The sequence below is a fragment of the Lepidochelys kempii genome, chromosome 6, assembly GCF_965140285.1.
Source record: "Lepidochelys kempii isolate rLepKem1 chromosome 6, rLepKem1.hap1, whole genome shotgun sequence".
Lineage (NCBI taxonomy): Eukaryota > Metazoa > Chordata > Testudines > Cheloniidae > Lepidochelys > Lepidochelys kempii.
The window spans coordinates 16,211,911-16,235,068 of NC_136385.1; the positions used below are offsets into that span (position 1 = coordinate 16,211,911).

The following is a 23,158-nucleotide window of genomic DNA, read 5'->3' on the forward strand; positions in this document are numbered from 1 at the left end:
CAAGCAAGGTCAAGAATCCAGGAGTCCAGAGTCCCAAACCCTAGATCCCCATTTACAGTACCAATACCACCATGGCCCCAGAGAGAGAATCTTATGCAATGCAGGTTCCGTAAAACAGCTCACACCCCATTTATTATTTAAAATATTTTGTTACAAAAGGAAAAAAAAAACATACAATGCAGTATAAAAGATTGACAACGTCATCAAGTTTATTACACAATTTCCAACCTATCAGAAAGAGACAAAAATCAAATCACCGAGAACTGGGGGAGGGGAATTGGGGAGTTGCTTTTTATTTTATTTTTTATCATCCCCCCTCCCCCCACTATTCTGAAATAAACTAAAAATTTGTGTCATTACGTAAAAAAACAGAACACTCTCCTGTCAAAGGGTTTTCTGGTATTTTACACTTTTTTTTTTTAATGTCACCTCACTTTAAGTTTCTGTTTTTTGTCATTTTCTTTTAAAAAAAGACATCCAGAGCTGGCCTTTGCTCACTGATCACAGTTCTTATGGAGGTGTCACTTCACTTCACCAGCCTCCAGGCAGGCTGTGCACTCTCAGTCCCTGCCACCCTCTCTGATGTGCCCAGCTGGAGCGCGAGACCTCTGCTGTGGGGGATGGTGCCCAGGTTTTGCCCAGCTGTGTCCACAACTTGCCAGGAGGGCCACACTGAATGTCATAAAATGCAGCAGGTGGTTGCTGACCTCAGTCTTACATAAAGGTGCAGGCTCTGGAGACTACAGGTCCCAGCATGCAATGTGTTATAGCTTGAGCTAAGTGACTGGAGAACTGCATGCTGGGATGTGTAGTCTCCACAGGCTGCTGCTCAGATGCCATTGTGGTGCGACACATGCAGGCTGCTCTCTGGCCACCTGTACCCTACAGCATCCTTTGCTCAAGGGAACATGTCTCCTTCCACACCACCTATCCCACCAGCCTTCGAGAATCACCAGCTGAAGGCTGTGGTGGAAATGGTGGTTATGTTTCCCCCGGCCCTTCAGGCATCGCACCGTTGGACACAATCAGCCCCATGTGCTGGAAGAGGCACCAAGGTGCCTTAGCTAGATGCAGACCAACTCTCAGCCACCCCAAACCCTTTGCTCACCATCACGCACCATAGAGCAATAGCAAGCAGCGGTGCAGTCTAAAGAAACCCCCCACGCAGCACTCGAATGGGAGCTCCCATTCCTAGAGTGTTTATGAAGGGGCAGGATTCCCTAGCAGAGTTCTCCATCCCTGGAATCAATGCACCTCCCACCACCCAAAAAGGCTAAGCAACTCACAAGGTTATCAGTGGTTGGGCTCATCCAGCCAGCCCCCAGCCCACCCCATCTCCATCCACCGATATCACAACACTCAAGTCTCTGCCCATGCCGCTTCCTCTAAAACAAGGAAGGCAGCCTCTCTGGGAGGAGGCTGGCTCTGGAGAAACAGGTGGCTGGGGCTTGCGGTAGGGGAAAACGTGAACTGGAACAGTTATTGCATGAGATCAGCATGGCGAGCCAGAGGTGTTGAGTCCAGCCGAGAGTGGCCACCTCTGTTCCGGACAAGCCCCCTAGAGGAGCCAGGGCAGAACACAGAGGACTCAGAGGCGCCTACAGGAACGACAACAGGGAGCAGAAAGACGTGATGGGAAGCAGCAGCCAGCCTGCTCTCCATGAGGCAGGGGAAAGAAGAAATGCTGTTATCTAAGCTGAGTATAATGGGCCAGACAAGCCAGACCTAGAACTGGTTGGGAGAAGGGATCACACTCCTCAGGAGAGCTCCCCAACACAGGACGAGAAGACAGTGCACCATGGGAGGGCATGGATACTGGCCCCAGTGAGCCAAGCAGGCCAGGCGGCAGACACCACGCAGGGATATCTGCGTCCCCACCTCCAACCCTCCCCAGCACACATGAGGGTGATGGATTCCCTTCCAGCTGTCCCCGGAAGGGCCACGGAGAGGAAGGAGCTCACAAGCTTCCATGGAAAAGCACCATTTCTCTTTGGGTCCGAGTATCCGTGGACTGGAGCACTCCCTGCTCACAGTGGCCCCGATGCTATCCCTCCCTAACTCCACGTCTTCCAGCATTTCCCCAGGAAGCAGCAGCAGCGAGTGTGGGTCCCGAGGCCACCATGTGCCAGCTGGAGTCCCGCAGGCGACGTGGCTTTCCCTGGGTGCCTGGAAGGAGCTGGGGGCAGTGGGGAGGAGAGGGGTGGAGCGGCCTCCGTCCTTCAGTCCTGATCGAGGTGAGGAGATACAAGTCCATTAAAAACACTTACTGCCAACCAAACTCCTGGAAGGGACAGAACAAGACAATAGGTCACACAGTCTCCCTGCTGCGCTGACCAGGCACTGATTTGCCGCCGATGCCAACTGCTCAGCAAGGGTCAGCCTGGGGCCCAGTCAGCCTCCCCCACTGGAGGCAAAGGCCCCCCACGGACCTGCCTTTTAACATTTGTCTTTGTGCAAGTTTGGTGTTGACAGGATCAAGGTGCAGCATCCACGGCCTTGGAGAGGGAAGTCCTCCACCCCCAGGGCAGGCTCCACCAGGTGAGGTGCCTTGTCCCGAGACAGGCACTCCACCTCCCCGGCCCATTCTGGCCTCGGCTGAACAGCTGGGAATGCCAAGGAGGCCAATTCATGTCTAACAGATCGTGGGCTCTCCAGCGAGGACTCTTGTGCACTAGGAACCCGACTGAGATCAGCCAAACCTGCACAGGTCAAATCGCCAGAAGGTCATGACCAACCCAGGCTGGATTGGAACCAGTGACCTAGAGGGCAGTCATTTCACCTGGAATATTTAATGTACATTCCGGAATAAATCCTGCAAACCACACGGGTTCTGCTGAGAGGGGACTTGCCCCAGGCAGTTCTCTACACCAAAGGACGTGCTAACAAGACCAGGTTACACTGGGCAATTCTAGAATGTCTTTCAGCCAAGGATCTGAGCGCTTCACATGGGTAATGGATTAAGCCCCTGTCCAGTGGCAGGTAGACAAATACTACGGCCACTGGAGAGGGGCAGGGGGGACTGAGGCACAGAAAAGGGAAGTAACTTGCCAGAGTTCACTGTTAATCAGTGGCAAAGAAAGCTTGGCTCCATTCCCAATACCCCCTTTCTTTGCTTTAACTACCAGGCCCCCATCATGCCTGGACAATACTCACACTGGAAACATTTTGGGGTGGGGGATGAATGTTTAAAAGTATAAGGCAATCATGGGTTTGAAACCCAGGGCTCCCCTGGATACCAATGTTTTGATCTGGGTAAGAAACTCTCAGCAGCTGATCCAGTTGCAGTGGGGGGCCTCTCGGTCTTACCCTAGTACAAATCAGTAGTGTGTCGGGGTGCGGCAGTGCTCAGAGGAGAAGGCACTCCAGCAGTAGGCAGATCATTTAAGAGGCACCAGCCTATTGCCAAATAAAATCCTCACAGCTGCACAAAGAATGCAGAGCACTCCCCCTGCAACAGACTAAGGACACCGCCATCCTATGTCTCACCCAGAGGCAGCCCAACCAATGCACTGAGTCCCGGAAAGAGAACTTTCCCACACAGCAGGAACGAGACCAAAACACCGTGGTTCTCGAGAGGATACTGGAGGCTGGTCTGTAGTTCTAACGCTGCCCACCTCAGTACGGCTAGAGGTAGGGGAGGCAGCAGAAATCCTGGCATTATCCCAGCTGCCCAGGCAGGATTGGGAGAGCTCCCATGGGATGTTATGTTTGCAGGGTTGATGCTTTGTAATTTCTTAGTCAGCTTGTTCCTTAGTGGTGTCCTCTCTCAGAGGAGAGCAGGGGCAGCATATGGGTCACGCTGCTGGGCTTTAGTCAAGACCTTCAAAGGCAATTCTAGTGGGTAGCTGTTTTTAATTCTTTAGGACTAAGTGCTGTACAAAAGCCCCGACAGAAAGCAGGAAAGGCTGTACATCTGGGTAGACACAGGGGAAACTGTGCAGTGCCCTCCATTCCCCGCACCCACCAAGTGATTCTGAAATAGTGGACTGAAAGGAGCTCATGGTCTGAAACTGGAAGCCCTGACCCATCAGCCCTAAGTTAAAAGGTTGCATGGCCCTCTCCAGTAGAGCTATAATAGAACCAGAGGGTTAGAAGGGACCGCAAGGGTCACCTAGTTCTAGTCTGACCCCCTGCCAAGATGCAGATTTGTTGTGTCTAAGCCATCCAAGACAGCCTCTTTCGAAAACCTCCAGTGAAGGAGCTTCCACAACCTCCCTAGACAGTCTGTTCCATTGCCCTACGGTTCTCAGAATTAGGAAGCAGATTTAATCTAAATCTGTAGTGCCATAGCTTGAACCCATTGCCTCTTGTCCTGCCCTCTGTAGCAAGAGGGAACAACTTTTCTTCTTTTTTTTATGGCAGCCTTTCAAGTATTTGAAGACCACTGTCATGTCCCCCCACTACTGGGGGGAGGGGGGACACACACATGCTATTGACACTTCCATCCTAAAAATCCAAGAAGCCACTTCTCCCCAGCCAAGCCACCCAAAACAGCAGAGCTCAATGTCCCGTGGCTCTGCAGATGGTTAACAGGATATTGCAGGGTGCTGTAATCAGCCAGTGAGGGACTCCGGCAGGCTAACCCCAGAAGGGAATTCCATAGCTGGAGGATACCTGACCAAGGAAAGCCCTGTCCTCACACTGCCCGCACTGAACCTAGAAACGAGGACAGAGTGCAAAGGGCAAGGAGCTCGCTCTCTGCTGTTCAGTGCGGGCAATGTGGGTTCACAGCCTACTACAGTTCAATCATGTGAAGACACAGGAAGGAGAGGAACGGAGCTGGAAATGACTCTGCTGATGCACATGAATAAGTAGCAGCACCAAGCTGGTTGCAGTTGCAGCGGAAAACCACCAATGGGGGACTTCAGTGCTGGTTATTCAGCAGCCATCAGAGGAGATATGGGAACATTCCCTTCTCTTCTCCCCTGGGGCTTTCCCTCTTGGAACACACGCTGCAGGCAATGAAAGATCATTTGTTGCTTGAGATCCAGAAGGCGGCCACTGTGTAGTTATGACACTAACTGGAGGGGCTGCCATGTTAGCCACGGAGAGTCAACTGCTAAAAGCCAGGGGAAATAGACTACGTAATGTCCAGTCTGCACCCCCAGGAGTTTGCCACGTCCCTCTAGGGGAAGGTGTGCCCCATTGGCAGCAGGTAGATGGCCCTGCGGAACAAGGGGGATAGAAGGAGCAGGGCCTCGGGCCAGCTCACCTTTCTCAGTGGTGCCGGTCCCTTTCTCTGTCCCTGTCCCGATGTCTCTCATGCTCCCGGTTCCTTTCTTGGAAATAGTCCTCGTGCCGATCCTCATTATGGAGTGGGTCCCGGTGCCTCCTGCTGCTCTCGCGGGACCGACTGGGCGACCTCTCCCGAGACCGGTGTCTTTTTCTGGAAGACAAGGCCAGGCGCTAAGTGTCTCCCAGGCCGTGCTCCCCTCCAGATCTTCAGACAAAGGGGCTGCTGCCTTCCACTCAGGTCTCCCCAAAGGGTAGTGAGCTGTGCCCCTCCCCAAACTCCACCAGAGGCCCAAGATGAGAACAAGGAGTTCTCCCCTCCTGCTCTGGTTGGCAAGGATTTACCTGGAGGAGCTGCTGCTGGCACCCATGCTGTAGGACTTGGCTTCGATCCCATGAAGACAATCCTTGAGGGAGGAGATGAGGACACGGCACCGCTCGTCGTTGGCTACGCGGGACTGTTTGATAACAGCGATGGCCGTGAGCAGGGTCTCTATGGCATCACTGTAATCCCCTGCAGGAGATGAGGAGAGGGGTGAGGAAAGGGACTGGGCAGGGAATGGAGGACGGCAGGTGGCAGGGGGCTGCTGTTACCTGCGCTGGCTCCGGACACCGCTTTGGAAATGGCACTGCTGGAAATCGCTCGGTTCCTGTTCATAATCTCCTCAAACTCGGCTTCGCTCACCGGGGGAGGCAGTGGGCCTAGCTCTCGACTGCACAGAACAGAGCACACGCCTATCAGCTGGGCATGGAGAGACAGCTCCCACCCGCTGGAACGGACTCAAAAGGCGCTGAGGGTCAATGCCCACCTGGCAGAGCTTCCCAGGGGCAACCACCTGGCACCCCATAGCAACACCTTTTGCCCTCTTGGGGCTCAGTAGGCCAGATCTGGCTGACACACGGTTATGACGGTGCTGCTGTCTCCTGCCCCCACAATTCCAAGTCCAGCAGAGGCTAGAGTTGCTCTCACCTGCTGTGGTTATATGCTGCAGAGGCCTTGTAGGTGTCCAGCGGCGGGGCCAGCGTTGCATTTGGCGGGGGGAAGAAGGCAGGGTTAAGGTGCAGGGCAGGAGGGACTGCCCCTGGAGGTGGCACGGCCAGGTGGGGGGGCAGTCGAGGAGGAGGGGGCATTAGATGCTGGTAGTGGATTCCTGGCGGGGGAGGTGGCACTCCAAAGCTGGAGGAGAGAGGTGGTGGGGGAGGCATCGGGGGAGGGGGCAGGGCCATGAGGGGCATGGCAGCAGGGGGGCGGTTAAAGAAAGGCAGCACGGAAGGGGGCTTCTCCACACGAGGGGGCGGCACGGCATTCTCTGTCGGCGTGGCTCGGCCATCCATCGAATCCCAGGAGTCCCGGGAGTGAGCCCTCGGCGGCACCCCTGTTAGCCAGCAAAGAAGAGGAACGGCCTGTGAGCACAGGGGTGACTTTATCCATAGGAAAGCCACCTGAAGGGAGTTAGCTGGTGCGGCAGCCCCCACAAGCCCAGGGAAGGGGGAAGAAGGCAGGGCATGGAATGACCCAGTGACCGAGGGAGGGACATATCGTCCCCTTGACCCTGCACCAGCCCCTACCACACCTCCCCGCCTCGAGATTGGGGCACCTGTCTCCCACAGCCACACGCCTGATTTCAGAGGAGCCTGAGGTACCAAGAGAAAGATCCAGCCAGCCAAACGTAGCCTCCACTTCCACGGGCCTCAGCCAGGGCATGATTGCTCTCCACCAAGACATCAGGAAAGCTTCCAAGGCAGCGCCCCGGTGGTGAACACAGGGGATGGAAGATGCAATGCAAATTGATTACCCGGGCAGAAGCCAAAAGCCTTGACAAATTGCAAGAGGCCGCAGCGGAGCACTGCATGAGTGAGAGCTTGCCTGTTTGTTGGTTAATACAACTGGTTTGGGCCTGCACAGCGGCAGAGACTGAAATCCTGCCAATACTTTAAGTGACCGTGACCCACAGAGTCTGCAATCCCCTAGGGGAGTGGATCTGGAAAGGGTTAACGGGATTATAAGGTGAACAAACTTAGAGGGACACAGCTTGGATCCAGAACTCTCATGGCTACCAAGTACTGGAGAGCAAGTAACCAGATGCGGACCATGAGGGAGTCTGAGTCTGAGGAGGTTAAATCAGCAGCAGACATGCAGATGTTGCTCATCTGCAGCTGTGGGGACAGACAGGACCTGAGGCTATGTCTGAAGAGCTTTGGGAACAAGCCAAGGGAGATTACTACTACAAGAAAACTTTCCCTTCTCTAGCCCCTTTCAGCCCAGAATCAAAGGGCTGGAGACACACTGAGGCCTTGCCTGCCCTGGTGAGCGGTCCTGTAACAGCCACTGATGCAAACCCCCTAGTGTACATGGTAAACTGCTATGAGCTGGCCCGGTTTCATTCAGGTAGAAGCTCCATTCATACCAGGCGTTGGTCAGCTCCATCAGGGTGAGCACAGCTACACCAATGGCTATAGCCAGGGCAATTCCCCAGTGCAGACAAAGCCAATAGCCTCACAACAGCCCTGTGAGGTAAGGGACAGAACAGAGGAACCTCTCACCTGCCACTGAAATGCAGCCACCTCCATGGCAGAAGGTGGCAGTGGTCTGACAGAGCAGAACACTCCTTTTTGACAATTCAGGGTGGGCAATGGAAAATTTGGTGTTCCACTGCAACTGCCTGGGGCGTGTGAAGGCTACAGGACAGTCACTCAGTTGGAATTTGTCCAGAGCACTAGGGGGCAGTAATTCTCCTCTTACGAAACGTGCCATGGGATTGACTATGACCACAGGTGGCCAGTTTCATCATGTGTGTCCCTGGAAAGATGGCACCTCCAGCTGCACAGCGCCCCCTAGCCGGGGCGGGGCTGGGACACTGGGCCAGGCCATCAGACTGAGGAAAAAGGCCATTGTACAAGGCCCATGGTGAGGCCCCAGCTGGAGTACTGCGTCCAGTGTTGGGCACCTTACCTCCGCAGGGATGTACAAATTCTGGAGAAGGTCCAGAGAAGAGCTACTAATAGATATGGAGGGTCTTAGCTATGATGATAGGCTGAAGAGCTTAAGCCCATTCAGTTTGGAGAGGAGGAGGAGGAGGAGGAGGCTACGAGGGATCTTCGCAGTCTATGAGCACCTAAAATGGGATCATAAAGACTCGGGTCAGGATCTGGTCAGACTTGGCAGCAACAGGAAAAACACGCAGAGACTCCTGGGAATTCAGCCCCCACCCCAGGGTTTTCGTTGGTTCAGGCCGCTGAAGCTCTGCTCAGGATCTCTAGGGCCCAATGGGAGTCTCCCCTTCCTCATGCACCCTGCGCCCCGCCCTGGTGGCGGGCCTGTCCCACTTACGTTTCCGAGCCTGTGCCTCGAACTGCGACAGGTTCTGCCGGGTGGCCAGTCTCACCTCCACCTTATCCCCATTGAGGATCTTGCCAGGCAGCAGCTCCAGGAGCTTGTGGACTGAGTTCTCAGAGGCAACTACCACCTCTGCATACCTGGGGGGAGCCAGAGAAAAGCAGATGATGGCAGACCAGTACCCCATCACATCAAGGGACCAAGCCTGCCCTCCTCCCCCCGACCACAATCTGTGGGGACAACCCAATGGGCAACCATGGATGCTTCAATCTACACCTCTCCCCATGGCCCAGGCAGCATAGAAAGCAGCAATCCTCACCTCTCGCTATGGACGTCCATCTGCAGCTGAACCCAACCCACCACTGCAGGATAACCGGCATTCCTACGTGCCTCCCATCAGCTCCCCATCACCTCTTCACTACCTCATCCTCTGTGCTTCAACACACTAGCTCCATTCACACAAGCACCTTTCAAGCCTCCACACAGCTCCACAAGAAGGCCTCTTGACACCCTGCCCAAGGGGAACAGGAAGGACGATCACGGTGACAAACCCATAGGAGAAAAGGTCCAGGGTCTCCCCCAACAGTGTTCACTCTTTGGACTGGCCCACCGCCGGAAGACCCTGGGAATTCTCCCTCTGCGGACTGGCCCCATGCCAGAAGGCCTTGGGTCCCCCCCAGTGCTCTCACCCTTTGGATTGGCCATTGGCTCGGTTCTCCGCGAATTTCAGCTCCACCACATCGTAGACCCCCACTGAGCGAATAATCTGGATCAGCTGCTGGTCAGTTGTCCACTGAGTGAGAACAGGTAGAAAAGGACAGGGTTAGCTGCTGAGGCCCTATGGCAGGATCTCTGGGCCACACACTCTTGTTCCAGGACTAGCATTATCGATCATTCACCACCACCAAGGCTCGCCCTGCTCAATCTCCCCCTAGGATCTTTAGCATAGGCTCTGGTTTCTGACGCCACAAATGCTTTCAGTGGGAAGGCGATACAGCCCAGCCTAGTAACCCTAGTGTCTGGGAGCCACCAATCCCCAGGGAGGCAGCTGTAAATGACAGTCGTAAGATCTGGGGAAAGGCACCATGGAGAGCTGTGGTGATTGAAGGGCTCTGTCTACAGAGTTTGAGCAGCAGGGTAAGATTCCCCCACGAGCCACTCCAACTAACAGGCCTGGAGCAAAAAGGATCACAGGGGTTGTGGGGCAGAGCTCTGTCTCCAGGCCCATTCAGTCCTTGGCTTCTCTCAGGGACTACCAACAAAGGGGACAATTAGTCCCAACTGTGTCAGTGGCTTGTGTAGTGGGGACATCTGTTCTTCAGAGAGCCACCACCTCATGTCATATAAGCCAGCCCACAGCCACAAGAGCACATAAGCTGGCGCAGAGCCATCGTTCTCCCACTGCACTAGCTCCGAAGCTGGAAAGGCTCTATATCCCAGTCCCATGCAGACCGCACCATGAGATCTCCATTGGCTACAGGTGGTCCAGGTCTCTGTTCTACCACACCTCACTAACTGTTTGATAGCACAGCCCCTGCAAGCCCAGGATGGGGCACTGGTTCAGTATTGACACAAAGGGAAGAGAGCCCCCTACACCACATCCCTTTCTATAGAACATGGGTTTCCTTAGAGGACCCCTATCCACGTACAGACCAACCTTGATTTCACTTCACTTGACAGTTACAATTGCAGCCCAGACTGCAAGCACTGAAGACACCGCATCTGTCCCCAGTAAGTGGAGGACAGTCATTACTAGGCCATGTGCTTCCAGTAGGCATCAGTGACCCGACTCACCCAGGAGAAGCTGCCCACATACACGGCAGCCCGTTTGTTGCGCAGGCCACTGTAGGTATACAGAATGGCAGGCGATTTGCTGTTTGGCTTGGGGGATTGCTCCTGGCGGATCTCGGTCGGTGCCTCTGAGCTGCTGGTGCGGCTTTCGGGTGGCTGCGAACTTGCTGCTAGCACGTCGTCGTACAGATCCATCTGGTCAGCATTACTGAATTCGGAGTCCTAGGACACACAAGAGATCAGTGAGCATTTCTGTGACAAGCCCACAGGGCCGGTTTACCAGCTCGGCAACAATCAATCACTAGCCAGTCACGTCAAGGGAGAGGTTCCAGCAGGCTAGAGGTTTGTCCTGTCCAGTGCTTCTGATCTGCTGGGAGACAGCCCGTGCACCCAAGAGATTAAACGCCAAGGACAAAACAATCCTGAGAAGGAATCATTCTCTCCTGCCCAGACCGAGTTTCACTAGAACACCCACTCTCAGAAGCCAAAGGGAAGGAATGCTACTGGGCTGAGGTACCATGTAACAGGGACACTCCTGGTTCTTCAGCCTCTCTGTGTCTTCCACATCCTAAATCTGAATGATTATCTTGGGTATAACATTTTTCCTGCCTGGTTCAGACTCTAAGTGGCCTTGGGAAGGACTCGTTTCTCTACGTGTCTGCAAAGCTCCTGCCATAAATTTCAGACAACAAAGGAGTTCAATGACAGAGAGGACTTTTCTCATTGCCACCAACTCTCCCTCAGAACCTCAAATCCAGATTGGTTCTCACTAGCCCCACCTCCTCTGCCATGGAACAGAGACCACGATTCGGCCAACACAGGAGGCACGGTGGAATGTGGCTCACTCTCCTGTAGCTGTGTGGGCTCTGCAGCCTCATGGGAGCAGCTTGTGTGTCAGTGTGCAGATGTGACTCATTTGGGGGTCACAAAAAGGACAACAGTTTAGGACAGGAAGTGAAGAACGCTGCATCCAAATGAAACTATGGGGAGAACTTCCAAACGCAGAACAGAATCTGGCTAGGGCGACTCTTCTGATCACAAGTGGCCAGGGCCTCCGTTTTACATCTGATCCCAGGGGCACTGATTCAGCACTCAGAGGAAAGAGCACTGCCTACTGCAGCATCTGGGCTTTCCTCTGCAGTCTCCTGGCCAGGCTTAACTTAGGAGACTTGAACCCAAGGTGGCATGAGGCTTTTGAGGAAGCAGTGCAATTAAGTGGGGGGCAATTTCCTCCTACTGCTCTTATTAGACTGTAAGCATTAGAGCCCTTAGCTTATCATTTTATCCCAGTTACTGTTACAACAAATGCTACGGTCCTTTCAAAACTCTTATAAAGCTATTTGCTTTACTGACACCCCGCAGCAGCAAGTGCCACAGGTTAATTATGCATTAGAAGACATTTCATATGCTTGAAGTTAATTATCTTAATTCATCAAGTGCACTCTTGTTCTTGCACTGAGACAATATAAGCAGGAGTGTACATCGAGGATAGGCCAGAGACATGAGATCAGGCGGACAATTCCTTCAAGAAAGAGAGCCATTTTAAAGCTATTACACACATCTAAGGGCCTGCTCCTGCTCCTAATGAAATCAAGGATAAAACAGCCAATGAGTTCAGTTGGGCGGGATCTGACTTGATGCATCATTTCCAGGCTACAGTTCCTGGAAGTCCAGGAAGGTACATGCCTTAGTCCAGGGGATGGAATAGATGATCCCTAGTGCCTGGACCAGTCCAGCTCTCCAAGGAGGGGTGACCATCCTCCTGCCTTGGAACACTAACCCCACATTCCTATAGAAAGAAGTCTCCAGTGGGACCTTTTTGGATACTTGGTCTAAAACTGGTCTAAAAATGCCCTCTTTCAATCTCCTTCCATTAGTCCTAGCTAGACCTTCCACCACTAATTCATCTTCAGATCCATGGCTCCTTGCAAACGGTTCTGACTCCCCATAGTCATCACTTAGCCAAGGTTCAAACATTTTTTAATCTTTCCTCACAAGTCAATCTCCCCAGCTCCTGGGCGTTTCTCCTGCCCTTTTCTGAACTCCTCCTCCCCCAATATATTGCCAGTTTTTCTATAACAAAGTGCCTAGAACTGAACTCTGTAGCTGGCATTCCACCACTGGAGTTGTACAGAGATTGTCTCTCTGCTTTGTAATGGGCTGTGCCTGTAAATGCCGTGCTGCAACCGCTGCTGGAATACTGTGTCCAGTTCTGGTGCTCACAGTTCAAGAGGAAGTTGATAAATTGGAGATGCTTCAGAGAAGAGCCACGAGAGTGATTAAAGGATTAGAAAACATGCCTTACAGTGACAGACTCCAGGAGCTCAATCTGCTTAGTTTAACAAAGAGAAGGTTAAGGGATGACTTGATCACAGTCTATAAGCATCTACATCAAGAATGACGACTGGCAAGTAATCGAGATTCACCCCTAGAAAGGGCTTTGAATGCAATCCACTGATTGGATCATCAGTACCCACACTATTAACCAGGTAATCCTGTGGCACGCAATGAGAATGCTGATCCATTCCTGCCGCAAACCGCTTTGGCAAGCTCCACATTTGATAAGAAGAGTAGTGACACAAGGAACAAATATTTAATAATGGGCTCTTCAGTCTAGCAGAGAAAGGCAGAACGTGATCCACTGCCTGGAAGCTGAATCTAAGACTAGAAATAAGCCATAGATTTTTAACAGAGTAATTAATCATTGGAACAATTTACCAAGGATCGTGGTGGATTCTCCATCACTGAAAATTTTTAAATCAAGATTGGATGTTTTCTGAAAGATCAGCTCTAGGAATTATTTTGGGGAAGTTCTCTGGCCTGTGTTGTACACCTGGTCAGACTAGATCACCACAATAGTCCTTTCTGGACTTCAAATCTCTGAATCAACAGCCAGAACCCTACATTTGCTACAATTCTTCAGTTGTGGAATCCACCACAGAACGTGTTTTCTCCCCAGCTGACACAGAAATCCCCTTCCTTTGCATTTATCCATGTCCAACTGCCTTTTACACTGCCAGTGTCTCCCCATCCTTGTCAAAACACCTGCCCTCCAACCAGTCAATCATTAGCATACTTCCTAAAGTGAGGACTCAAGTCTCTTTTCTTTTTGGCTACTGTTATAACAGGAGGAGGATTGCAGCTAGCATCCCAAAGCAGAGCCTATCTTATAAAGCCAGCCTCTTCCTTTCTTTATCTTTCAGTCACATAGGGGGAGATATTCATAGGTACAGATGGTGTTGGTTGCCTAACATCAGCAGAAAATGGGAATTAGATGCCCGCCTTTGAAAACCTCCCCCATGGGTTTTCCTCTTTAGTTTCTGCCTAATATGTTGCTCTTTTCTATTAACCCCCTCTCCAATTTAATTTAATTTAACCAGGTGCTACTGTGTGCCACGCAAACCCCAGTTAATGGAATGCTAAGATGGTCTGGTTGCGCTTTCAACATCTGCCAGGAGACCAGAGCCAGGCCAAACTTGGTATTTCTAAGGTAAAAAGCAATCAGAACACTCTGACCTTTATAAAGCAACACCAAAGAGCAGGGGCTCAATGAAAGAAAACACCTCTGCAGATCAAACATCCTAAGGTCATCCCTGTGCCACTGCTCACCTCTCTCACAACACAATCCAAGCACAGGGCTGCAGGCTGCTTCTCAAATGCAGCATCTGGCAGGCAATTCTCTTCTACAACCTCAGACACACAGGTGTAGCATTTTGTCATTTGTTTTCATTGCCATCAAAGTCCAGTGTATCATTACTGAGTTAGATCTACCTATGTTGTATGCAGTGCTGTTATAGTCATGTTGGTCCTGGGATATTAGAGAGAGAAAGTGGGGGAGGTACTATCTTTTATTGGCCCAGCTTCTGTTGGTGAGAGAGAGAAGATTTCGAGCTTGAACAGAGCTCTTCTTCAGGGCTGGGAAACGTAATCAGTGTCACAGATAAATACAAGGTAGAACAGATTGTTAAGCATAAGTAGTTAACATGTATTTCAAGGGACTATTCAAGGTGAAGTGGCTTGTTAACATCCTGCCAGTAACAGGGAGGAAAGGAAAGGGCTGGGGGGGGGGGGGGGAAGCTGGGGTGCAGATAGTGGGTTACAGATTGTTGTAATAAGCCATAGTAAGTCCAGTGTTTCTATTGAGCCCATGATTTTCAGTATCTAGCAAAGTTATACATTTAAGCTCCCAGGCTCATCTTTTGAAGGCGTTGTGCAGTTTTCCTTTCAGGATGAGGACTCATATTTTGATCATCAGGGTAGTCCCTACATAGGGCATACATTTTTGGGTGAGAAAAAAAACAGCATCACCACTTTCATGGGTAATTGAAGAAGTTTCTTAGACACAAAACTGAACAGTCCTAGATCTGCCTTCAAATTCTTGCTCTAGGCTAGATTTCATTATGAAATATTTATGAGATATATATAGATATATAAATATATTACTCTAGGCTATATTTAACCTGGGGTATATGTGGAGTTCCACTTAATGTATATTTTTCATACTTATGACTTGCCTGGAATCCTAAAGTACTAAGACAGGTTTCAGAGTAACAGCCGTGAAAAGGAGTACTTGTGGCACCTTAGAGACTAACCAATTTATTTGAGCATAAGCTCTAAGAGTATTTCTCAGTACTATAAACAGATACCTTATTTATATTGCAGTAGTGCCTAATAGTTCCAGGCCTGGACCAGGACCCCATTGTGCAAGGCACAGTGCATATACAGAACAAAAAGACAGTCCCTGCCTCCAAAGATCTGACAATCAAAGTAAGGAGTTGAGGCAGCTATGGCAATTTCCTGGAATAGCCTTGTGTAAAAGTTCATGTATTATTGTGTGCCCAGGGGGGTGATGTGACAGATAAGAGACCTGGGCGTTTAAAAGACTATATTGAAAATGTGCCAGACGCATATGGACTTTGGGGACAATAAGTGTGAAGTCGATTTCCTGGGGAATCCTTAGGGAGAGGTTAATGCAAATTCTCCACCTCCAGTTATGCAAAACCCCAGCCTTTTGAAGCTCCATCCTGAACAGATTTCAGAGTGGTAGTTTGTGTTAGTCTGTATCAGCAAAAACAACAAGGAGTCCTTGTGGCATCTTAGAGACTAACACATTTATTTGGGCATAAGCTTTCGTGGGCTAAAACCCACTTCACCAGATGCATGGAGTGGAAAATACAGTAGCAGGTATATATACACAGTACATGAAAAGATGGGCGTTCTAAGGTGCCACAAGGATTCCTCGTTGTTTTTACCCTGAACAGAGGGTCAGTGTCTGCTGATTACCCATTACAGCAGGCCAAGATCAAAGGGCCGAGCTGTATAAAGAAACAGCTGATCTGCCAGCACCCAGTTCTGGATTTTTAAGGACTAAAATCTATCAGAGCCCTGGGTGGGAGTTGGGGGTGCCCTCTGGTAAGCTTCTGAGCAGTCATGTAAGGTTTTCTTATTGTTTTAATAGGTTTTCTCTGTAATACTTTTTAAGAATAAATGTAGAAGGAGCTGCATGGTAACTTATAACTGCTGGCTATACACCGGCCACAGGTCTTCAGAGAGACAGCAGAGCACAGGTGCTGTTCTTCTTAGGCAGTCTGGCTTGCTGTGGATATCACAGTGCAAGGCGGGGCACTCTGCAAATTAAACTGGGTGCCCCACAAAGGGGAAATACAGATACAGTTGCCCTGACCCTTTGACATGTGTCTCTAAGGTTGCAGCAAAGAGCAGTAAGATACACTGCATTCCGTACAAAAGGAAGTACCAAGATTGCAAGGTTAGACAATGTGAAGTTGGGAAATGCCAGTTAAGGTTCTACACAAGCCCTTCTCAAAAGCAAGAGCTATTTCCAAGCCAAATTTCCATTTTCGGCCCCCAGCTATTTCAGTTGCAGAGGTGATTAAAAAGGTTACAAGAATTTTAACAGGGAAAATATTTTTGTACTCATTCTCAAAAACTGCTCAGCTGTTTCTGTTTAAACTCCTCCTCCACCCCCAACAAAGTCACCTTTGTACACAGACCAAGCCTGAAAGGTGAGTTTCAGAAAGTTACAAGTGCATAAGAATAGGGGGTTGGAATGGAAACCATTCTGAAGCCTTAATTATGCTATTTGCTGCTGCTCCAGCTATAAATAATCAAAGATCTTCCCAAGGTTTGTTCATTTTTCCATCTCACCCCAATATTGTCTTTGCCATGAAGAGAACTGGCTTTTCAGGGCCTTTCCCCACATTGCCATGCGCTGGCTGTAAAAGACTACCTTTGTCACCTCATTCAGTAAGACAAAGAGAGCACTTTACAGCCCATCCCCACCTGGAAAGTATGGCAACAATGTTCTGCAGCTAAGATCTCCCTGCTGCAACTCAAATCCCCGTGTCTATTTGAACCTTGCAAGGACTGAGCCCTTGACTAATCGTATATTGATTAAGTGGTGCATTTTTAGATTTAATTACAATCTTGTGCTCTGGAATTATTTTGTGAACAAATAGCTGCAGTAGAATTTTTACTTTGTCACAGGATGTAAAACTAATCACAGGAATCAGGAGTAGGGGTGTCCTGCCAAAGAATTGAGCTCCACCATGCAGCAGGATACAGAAGGCCCAACTCACTAGCCACTATTAGGGCTTGTCTACACTTGCATTTTATAGCACTCTAATTTGCTGGCTCAGGGGTGTGAAAAATCAGTGATTGTGCTGCAAATTTGAGTGCTTTAAAGCGCTAGTGTGGACAGGCTCCGAGTGCTGGGAGAGCGCACACACACACTTCAAAGTGAAGTGCTTTGAAGTTTCTAGTGTAGACATAACCTTAGAGACAGAAGGTGAACGAGGTAATGTCTTCTAGTGGCAAACACTTGTCTCTTTCACCAACAGAAGTCAGTCCAATAAAAGACATTATCTCACCCACCTTATCTCTCAAGATCTGTGGACCAAAACAACCACAACACTGCAAACTACCCACAATCACGCCACAGCCTCTTTCTCTTAGCACTGTTGCTTTCTAGGTGTCTTCCTCCCATTGAAAATGAAATTCCATGGCCTTGGTTATGCAGGTGGTTAGACTAGATGGATCATAATGATCACTTCTAGACTTAAAAACTACAGCTATTCATGTATGTGGGAGATGTTTTATCCGTGAATGTTTTTATCATGCGGTTTACTTCCAGAGAACCACTGAAGATGTTGAGTAAGACCATGTCCAATACAGATTTTTTTCTGCATCCAGTAAACATCTTCCTCCCAACTCAATACATTGCCTTTTATTACCATTCTTGGTTTCTGCTTTTCCAGCCACTTCTGAAGCCATGTGAAAATACTCAGAGCCAACCCAAACCTGGATAATTACTGTGGCACAGTAAGTGCTTTAAAGTTAAAACAACAGAAAGCCAACAAATGAGAGGGGCTTGATTTTTTTTCTTTATAATTCCATGATGCTTACACTGCTCATATCTCTGCTATCCTTCAAGATGTTTACAGACTTTTATTTTAGTTAGGAACTGATAGACCTTCCAAACAGTAATTGCCAGGGTCACTCTTTCTCCCTTTTCTGAAGATTGGTAGCATATCTCCTTCCCCAGGGCTTTTCAAAATAATCACCAATGACTCAAGAAATTTGTTAGTCATTTTCCATTACTCTAGAATGCCTGTAATCCTGATAGACTAATTTGCATATGTTCATATTTTCCAAGTTCTCTCATACCTACTCTTTAACAATAGCTACTCAGTTCTCATACTACTCAACGGTCCAAAGCTACTTTCTTGATTTTGCTTGTTAAAGGTTAACTGCAAGGAAAATAAATTAAGTATATTTCTGCACTGAACTGTTTCAATGGCCACATCCCAGAATGTAATTCTGACCTATCATTATAGCATGGGATCCAGTGAGACTTGGATAACCATGCTGTACTCTAGGATGCTTTCAGTCAATCAGAAAGTCCCAAGCGGATTCCAAAAAAAGGTAAATGGTTATTTTAAAGTTAAAACTGCTTTCAGTGGGGGATGAAGCCAGGCTATATTGGGGGTCATGCAGCTCAGAAATACCATAATTTTTATGCAGTTCTTTTAAAGGTAAGATTTCAGAAAGGCGTTCAAGATATCACCCATTTAGAACCATCCTCAATTTCATCCTCATTTAATGCATCTACTTCCAATCAAGCACTACTATTTCTCTCAGGATACCTGTAAAAGTCTCTCACATTTCCCTTAACACCCATGTCATGGTTAACATTCTTTTTTGCCAGTGTTAACTTTTCCCTCACGGCTCAACTTCTGGTATAGTCTCATTTGGTAACCTTCCACCTTTTCAGAACAGGAGTTTATTGCCTTCAAATTTCTGTTCAACCCCTCATGAGACCACACTGGCAGTCTCTTGTTCTTTGCATTTTGCTCCTGAAAAGTAATCAAGATTGATTGCAGTTTCCTGTCTAAAAATCTCTAACCTTCTTCCATGATCTCATACTTAGCACTTCCATAGCATTTTCATCTTCAAGGAGCTGAACTTGCTTCCATTATACCCACCTGTCCAGATTTTTTAACTCTCCAAAATTTGCTTCCATGAAATCTAATACATTTGGAACACTGCATTCACGTTCCTTACTACATAAGCTACCTTATTATTCACACATTCACAATAATTTTCTTCTTGTAAATCCAGGACAGATTTTCAATTCCTGGTATCATCAGGATAATTTCTTTGTAATTTAGGCACCTCTCTGATAATACCCAGTTATTCAAGCAGCTACAATTCCTTAAGAGCTCAGCATCCTGAAGTCCTGAGTACCCTAAATCAGATTGTGTTCATGTGTCTACGGTCGCAGAGAGATCTCTAATAGGTGCCCCATCTAGCTCTCTTCTGGTTTCATTTCCTGTCTCTTACCCTCATGTTTTGCAGAAGAGGATGGCTAAATTCCCAATCTGTTGTATCCATCTCTTCTCCAACAACACAGATCTCCCTGTCTTAAAGGACATTTCAGTCCAATAGGTACTGCCCACTTCTTTCTCCCTATTGCCCACAGATTGTAATCAAACAAGCACTCGCTCCAGCTGAAAAAAAACATCCCAGCAGATTCCAGTCATGGACCCAGATAATGACTTAACAACAGTCCCCCTCTTTGCAGGCTTCCCATGCTCTGTGGGGATTTTCAGAGCCACCCTTCAGCACCATAATGCTCCTCTGCTGGCACACAAGCCCCATCACGTGCCTTTACCAGACGGGTAGGAACCAGATTCCACCTGTGGTCCCTTGCAGCCTACTTCACAGCCTCCGAGTCTCAGGAGTTTAATATCCACCGCAAGGGGGGGGTGGGGAAGCCCCACCTTCTCCAAATAGCCCCCCCCAACTCCATGAGACTTCCCAGCAACTCTCTGCAAATCCCCGCCGTGATGGGGGTGGGGCTTTCACTCGCCGCTCACCTGGTTGAACTCTTCGTCGGCGTAGATATCGATCAGATCCACCCCCTCCGACATATTTCCAGCCGCGGCGGGAGCCAGAGCCCGGGGGCACAGGAAGGAAGGAGGTGCGGTGCACTGCGGGGAGAGGCGGCTCAGTAAGACGGGCCGGCCATGTGCGCCCGGCCTGAGTCTACACCCCCGCCCTCCGGACCTACCCGCCCCGGCTCCCCCACATCTGCCCACCCGGCTCCCCCTCCCCCGCTTAGATCTACCGCCCTCCCCACGATCGCCCCGCCAGCTTCACCCAACCCCCCCGGGAGAGCGGGGGCCCGTCCAGCGCTCCCACCGCCTCAGGGCCCGGCCGGCCGGCCGCCCCCCCGCCCCGCGGCCCCGATCCCCCCCCGCGCCGGCCCCACTGCGTCGAGTCACCGGGGGGGGCCCCGCCGCCCCGTTACCGCGCAGGGGCCCAGCGTCCCGAGCAGGCCCGAAGCGCGCGAACCGCTCACCGCCACAGCCAGCGCCGTCACGCCCCGCCCCTTCCGCCGCAGGCCACGCCCCTTCCGCCCCCGCCCGCCGGGACCGGGGGTACCATAGAGAGGCCGGAGTAGAGCGGCTGGGCCCAGGCAGCGGGATGGCGGCGGCGGCAGCGGTGATGGGGCTTCGGGTGAGCGGGGCGAGGTTCTGCGGGGGAGGGGCAGAGCCTGGGGCACAACCCCCGCCCCGGGTGGGCGCCCTGCGGGGTGTCGGGCTGGGGGCGGGTCACTGCGAGGCAGCCCCGCCCCCGCCCCCGCCTGGGCCCCGGCTCCCCTCACGCGCCCGCTCTCTCGGCAGCTCCTGTCTCTCTCCGGGCGGGCTCTCCGCGCCCCCCGCCCGAGCTCGCTCCCCGCCCGGCGCGGCTGTCGGGGCGGCTCCCCGGCCGACTCGCGGAAGGACCTGCTGGAGATCCCCTTGCCCCCCTGGCAGGAGCGCCCCAGCGAGCCGCTGCCGGCCAAGAGAGCCCGGCTCCTGTACGAGAGCAGGAAGCGAGGCATGCTGGAGAACTGCCTGCTGCTCAGGTAAGGGGGGGCCCCGCGCGGGGATGCCCGGATCGGGGTCTCCCTCTGGCTGGCTACGTTCCCTGGGTGGATTCGCTTCCTGCCCCCTTCTTTGGGGAAGGCATGAGGGTCTCCGTCTCCCCAGCAGCTCTCCTGGCCCTCCTTGGCTCTGCCAGGCTTCCCCATTTCCCCACGGCGGGGAGCCGAGTTCGCCTTTAGGTTCCGTGCCGGGTCCCGTGCCGTTCAGTGTAAGTAGCGACCTGCAGGGCGAGGTCACAGACACACAGAGGCCACGAAGTGACTGAGATTAGTCAGGCTACAGGGGGCTGCGTGGAACTTCAGCGAGCCCGAGCCCAGCTAGGGGAATGGGCAGCACCATGGCAGGTGAAATTCAGTGCTGCTAAAATATTCTAATGCTGTCCTGTACATCAGTAGTGCAGCCTCAGCTGGCTAAGGCATGCTGTATTGTTACCCCATCTCCAAAAGGGTATTGCCGAAAAGAGATGTTTGAGAATGATCAAGGACCTGGAAAAACTCTCCTACAGAGAGAGAAAGAAAAGACTGAGATTATTGTCTGAAAGCAGACCAATAAGAGGAAACATAAGTTGATAAAACAATGACTGGTCTAGACAAGCAAGTTGGGAGCTTCTGTTCTCCCTGTCGCATAACAAGCACAACGGGACAGTCAATTAAATAGAAGGATGGGAAGTTCAGAAATAATAAAGGCGAATCCTTTTCACACGGTGCCTAATTAGCTTGTGGGACTCCCTACCACAAGAAGTTAGCGAAGTCAGGAACGTAGTAAGATTCCCAAGTGACCTGACATTTCTATGCATAATTAAAATATCCAGAGTTATAATTAAGAATAACCAATGTTGTTAGGGATATTAAATCTCATCTACAGTGTTAAGAAGATCTTTAACTACTAGAGACCTGGATGAGCCCTGCTTGGGGGTAGATTATCCCACATCTGCCTGCTGCTGGCACTGGCCAGTGTCATACAGGATGCTGGGCTGGACGGACCCTGGCTGTGAGTGTGACAGTTCCTGTGTTCCTCATGCTTCCTGGTTTCTCTCTCACCTCACTTAGCCTCTTTGCAAAGGAGAATCTGAACAGCATGACCGAGCGGCAGCTGAACCTCTATGACCGTCTGATCAACGAGCCCAGCAACGACTGGGATATTTACTACTGGGCAACAGGTACTGATTGCAACAGGGCACTCTTCAGGGGAGGCAGTGTGGCCTAGAGGATAGATCAGTGGGCTAGGGCTCAGGAGATTTGGGCTCTATTCCCAGACCTGCCACAGGTCTGCTGGGTGACTTTGGACAAGTCACTTCCCCTTCCCCATGCCTCAGTTTTCCCATCCACAAAATAAGGTGATGATACTGACCTTTGTAAAGTCTACAAGAGCTAGGTATTATAACTGGTCCCTGGCCCCTGTCTCCTATGATGAGATGGAGCAGGAAGCTTTCTGGGATGATGAGTGTGTCTCAGCTCACCTGGGCTTCACATGCAGCAATATACAGTATGGGGATCAGAATAGCAACTGCAGTGACTCTTGCTCAGAAAATGTATGCAGCTTCCAATGCTCATGCTTCAAGGCACAAGATGATCATAAACTGGGGGCAGGAAGGAATTCCCCTATACTGCACTAATTGAATGGGTGTAGAGTTTTACTCCCTCCATATCATAGAGCTGTTTGCTGACAGCTGAGATGCGTCTCACTAGGAGGAGTGGTTAGCTGCTCTGACCTGAGTTCCCATGGTATTTAGTGAAGCAGACTTGAAAGAGGCACTACAACTTTAGAGGGATATGAGACGGGGGTCAGGGTGACTCCTGATTGGCTGCACAAAGATGTGAAGCTGATGACTCTGAGAAATGGGGTTGGGAGTGCTGTGTCTCAACCTGTGTCCTTTCTCCCTGAAGAAGCAAAGCCCACTCCGGAGGTGTTTGAGAATGATGTCATGGTGATGCTGAGAGAGTTTACGAAGAACAAGAACAAGGAGCAGAGGCTGCGGCAGCCGGACCTGGAGTACCTCTTCGAGCCCTCACGCTGAGGCACCCTGTCTGCTCCAGGATCATCTTCTCATCCCTGGCAGCAGAGGCTGAGGTGCCTAGACCTATTTGGCAGCCTGCAATGCTGAGGTCCTGGCTCCTGGAATCCTCCACCCGGCGGTTGCTTCTACCCAGGTTTCCAAACCCCACCGAATAAAGTTTCAAGCACTATCCCTGACTAGGAATTTCTACGTGGATTTGTCCCACTGTCGTACGGGTTCAGCAGTCCACCTCAGAAGTGGCTGCATTTCAGTAGCACTGTATGTATATAGCTTGTAGAGCATCTTGGTGCAAGAGAAATAGAAGGTGATAGTATTATGACAGTGTGCTTTGAT

General features: G+C 50.7%; 2 protein-coding genes across 5 annotated transcripts; one reads left to right on the forward strand and one right to left on the reverse strand.

Annotated features, from left to right (window-relative positions):
• Positions 1-105: 105 nt before the first annotated feature.
• On the reverse strand, positions 106-20,341 carry CPSF7 (cleavage and polyadenylation specific factor 7). Of its 4 annotated transcripts, none has more exons than XM_073346928.2 (10): positions 20,241-20,341; positions 19,756-19,869; positions 10,364-10,582; positions 9,259-9,362; positions 8,564-8,709; positions 6,203-6,608; positions 5,827-5,945; positions 5,578-5,746; positions 5,213-5,386; positions 106-2,225 (listed from the first exon to the last, which is right to left on the reverse strand). In XM_073346928.2, the coding sequence occupies exons 2-9, from the start codon at positions 19,807-19,809 to the stop codon at positions 5,218-5,220; spliced, it is 1,386 nt and encodes a 461-aa protein (XP_073203029.1). In that variant the 5' UTR covers positions 19,810-19,869; positions 20,241-20,341; the 3' UTR covers positions 106-2,225; positions 5,213-5,217. The 4 variants fall into 4 exon arrangements, with proteins under 4 accessions (XP_073203029.1, XP_073203028.1, XP_073203031.1 ...); XM_073346927.2 differs by having other exon boundaries at positions 106-2,281; XM_073346930.2 differs by having other exon boundaries at positions 106-2,281; positions 20,190-20,263.
• On the forward strand, positions 20,290-23,141 carry SDHAF2 (succinate dehydrogenase complex assembly factor 2). Its single transcript, XM_073346931.2, has 4 exons — positions 20,290-20,398; positions 20,566-20,789; positions 21,858-21,967; positions 22,695-23,141. The coding sequence occupies exons 1-4, from the start codon at positions 20,366-20,368 to the stop codon at positions 22,823-22,825; spliced, it is 498 nt and encodes a 165-aa protein (XP_073203032.1). The 5' UTR covers positions 20,290-20,365; the 3' UTR covers positions 22,826-23,141.
• The last annotated feature ends 17 nt before the right edge of the window (positions 23,142-23,158 follow it).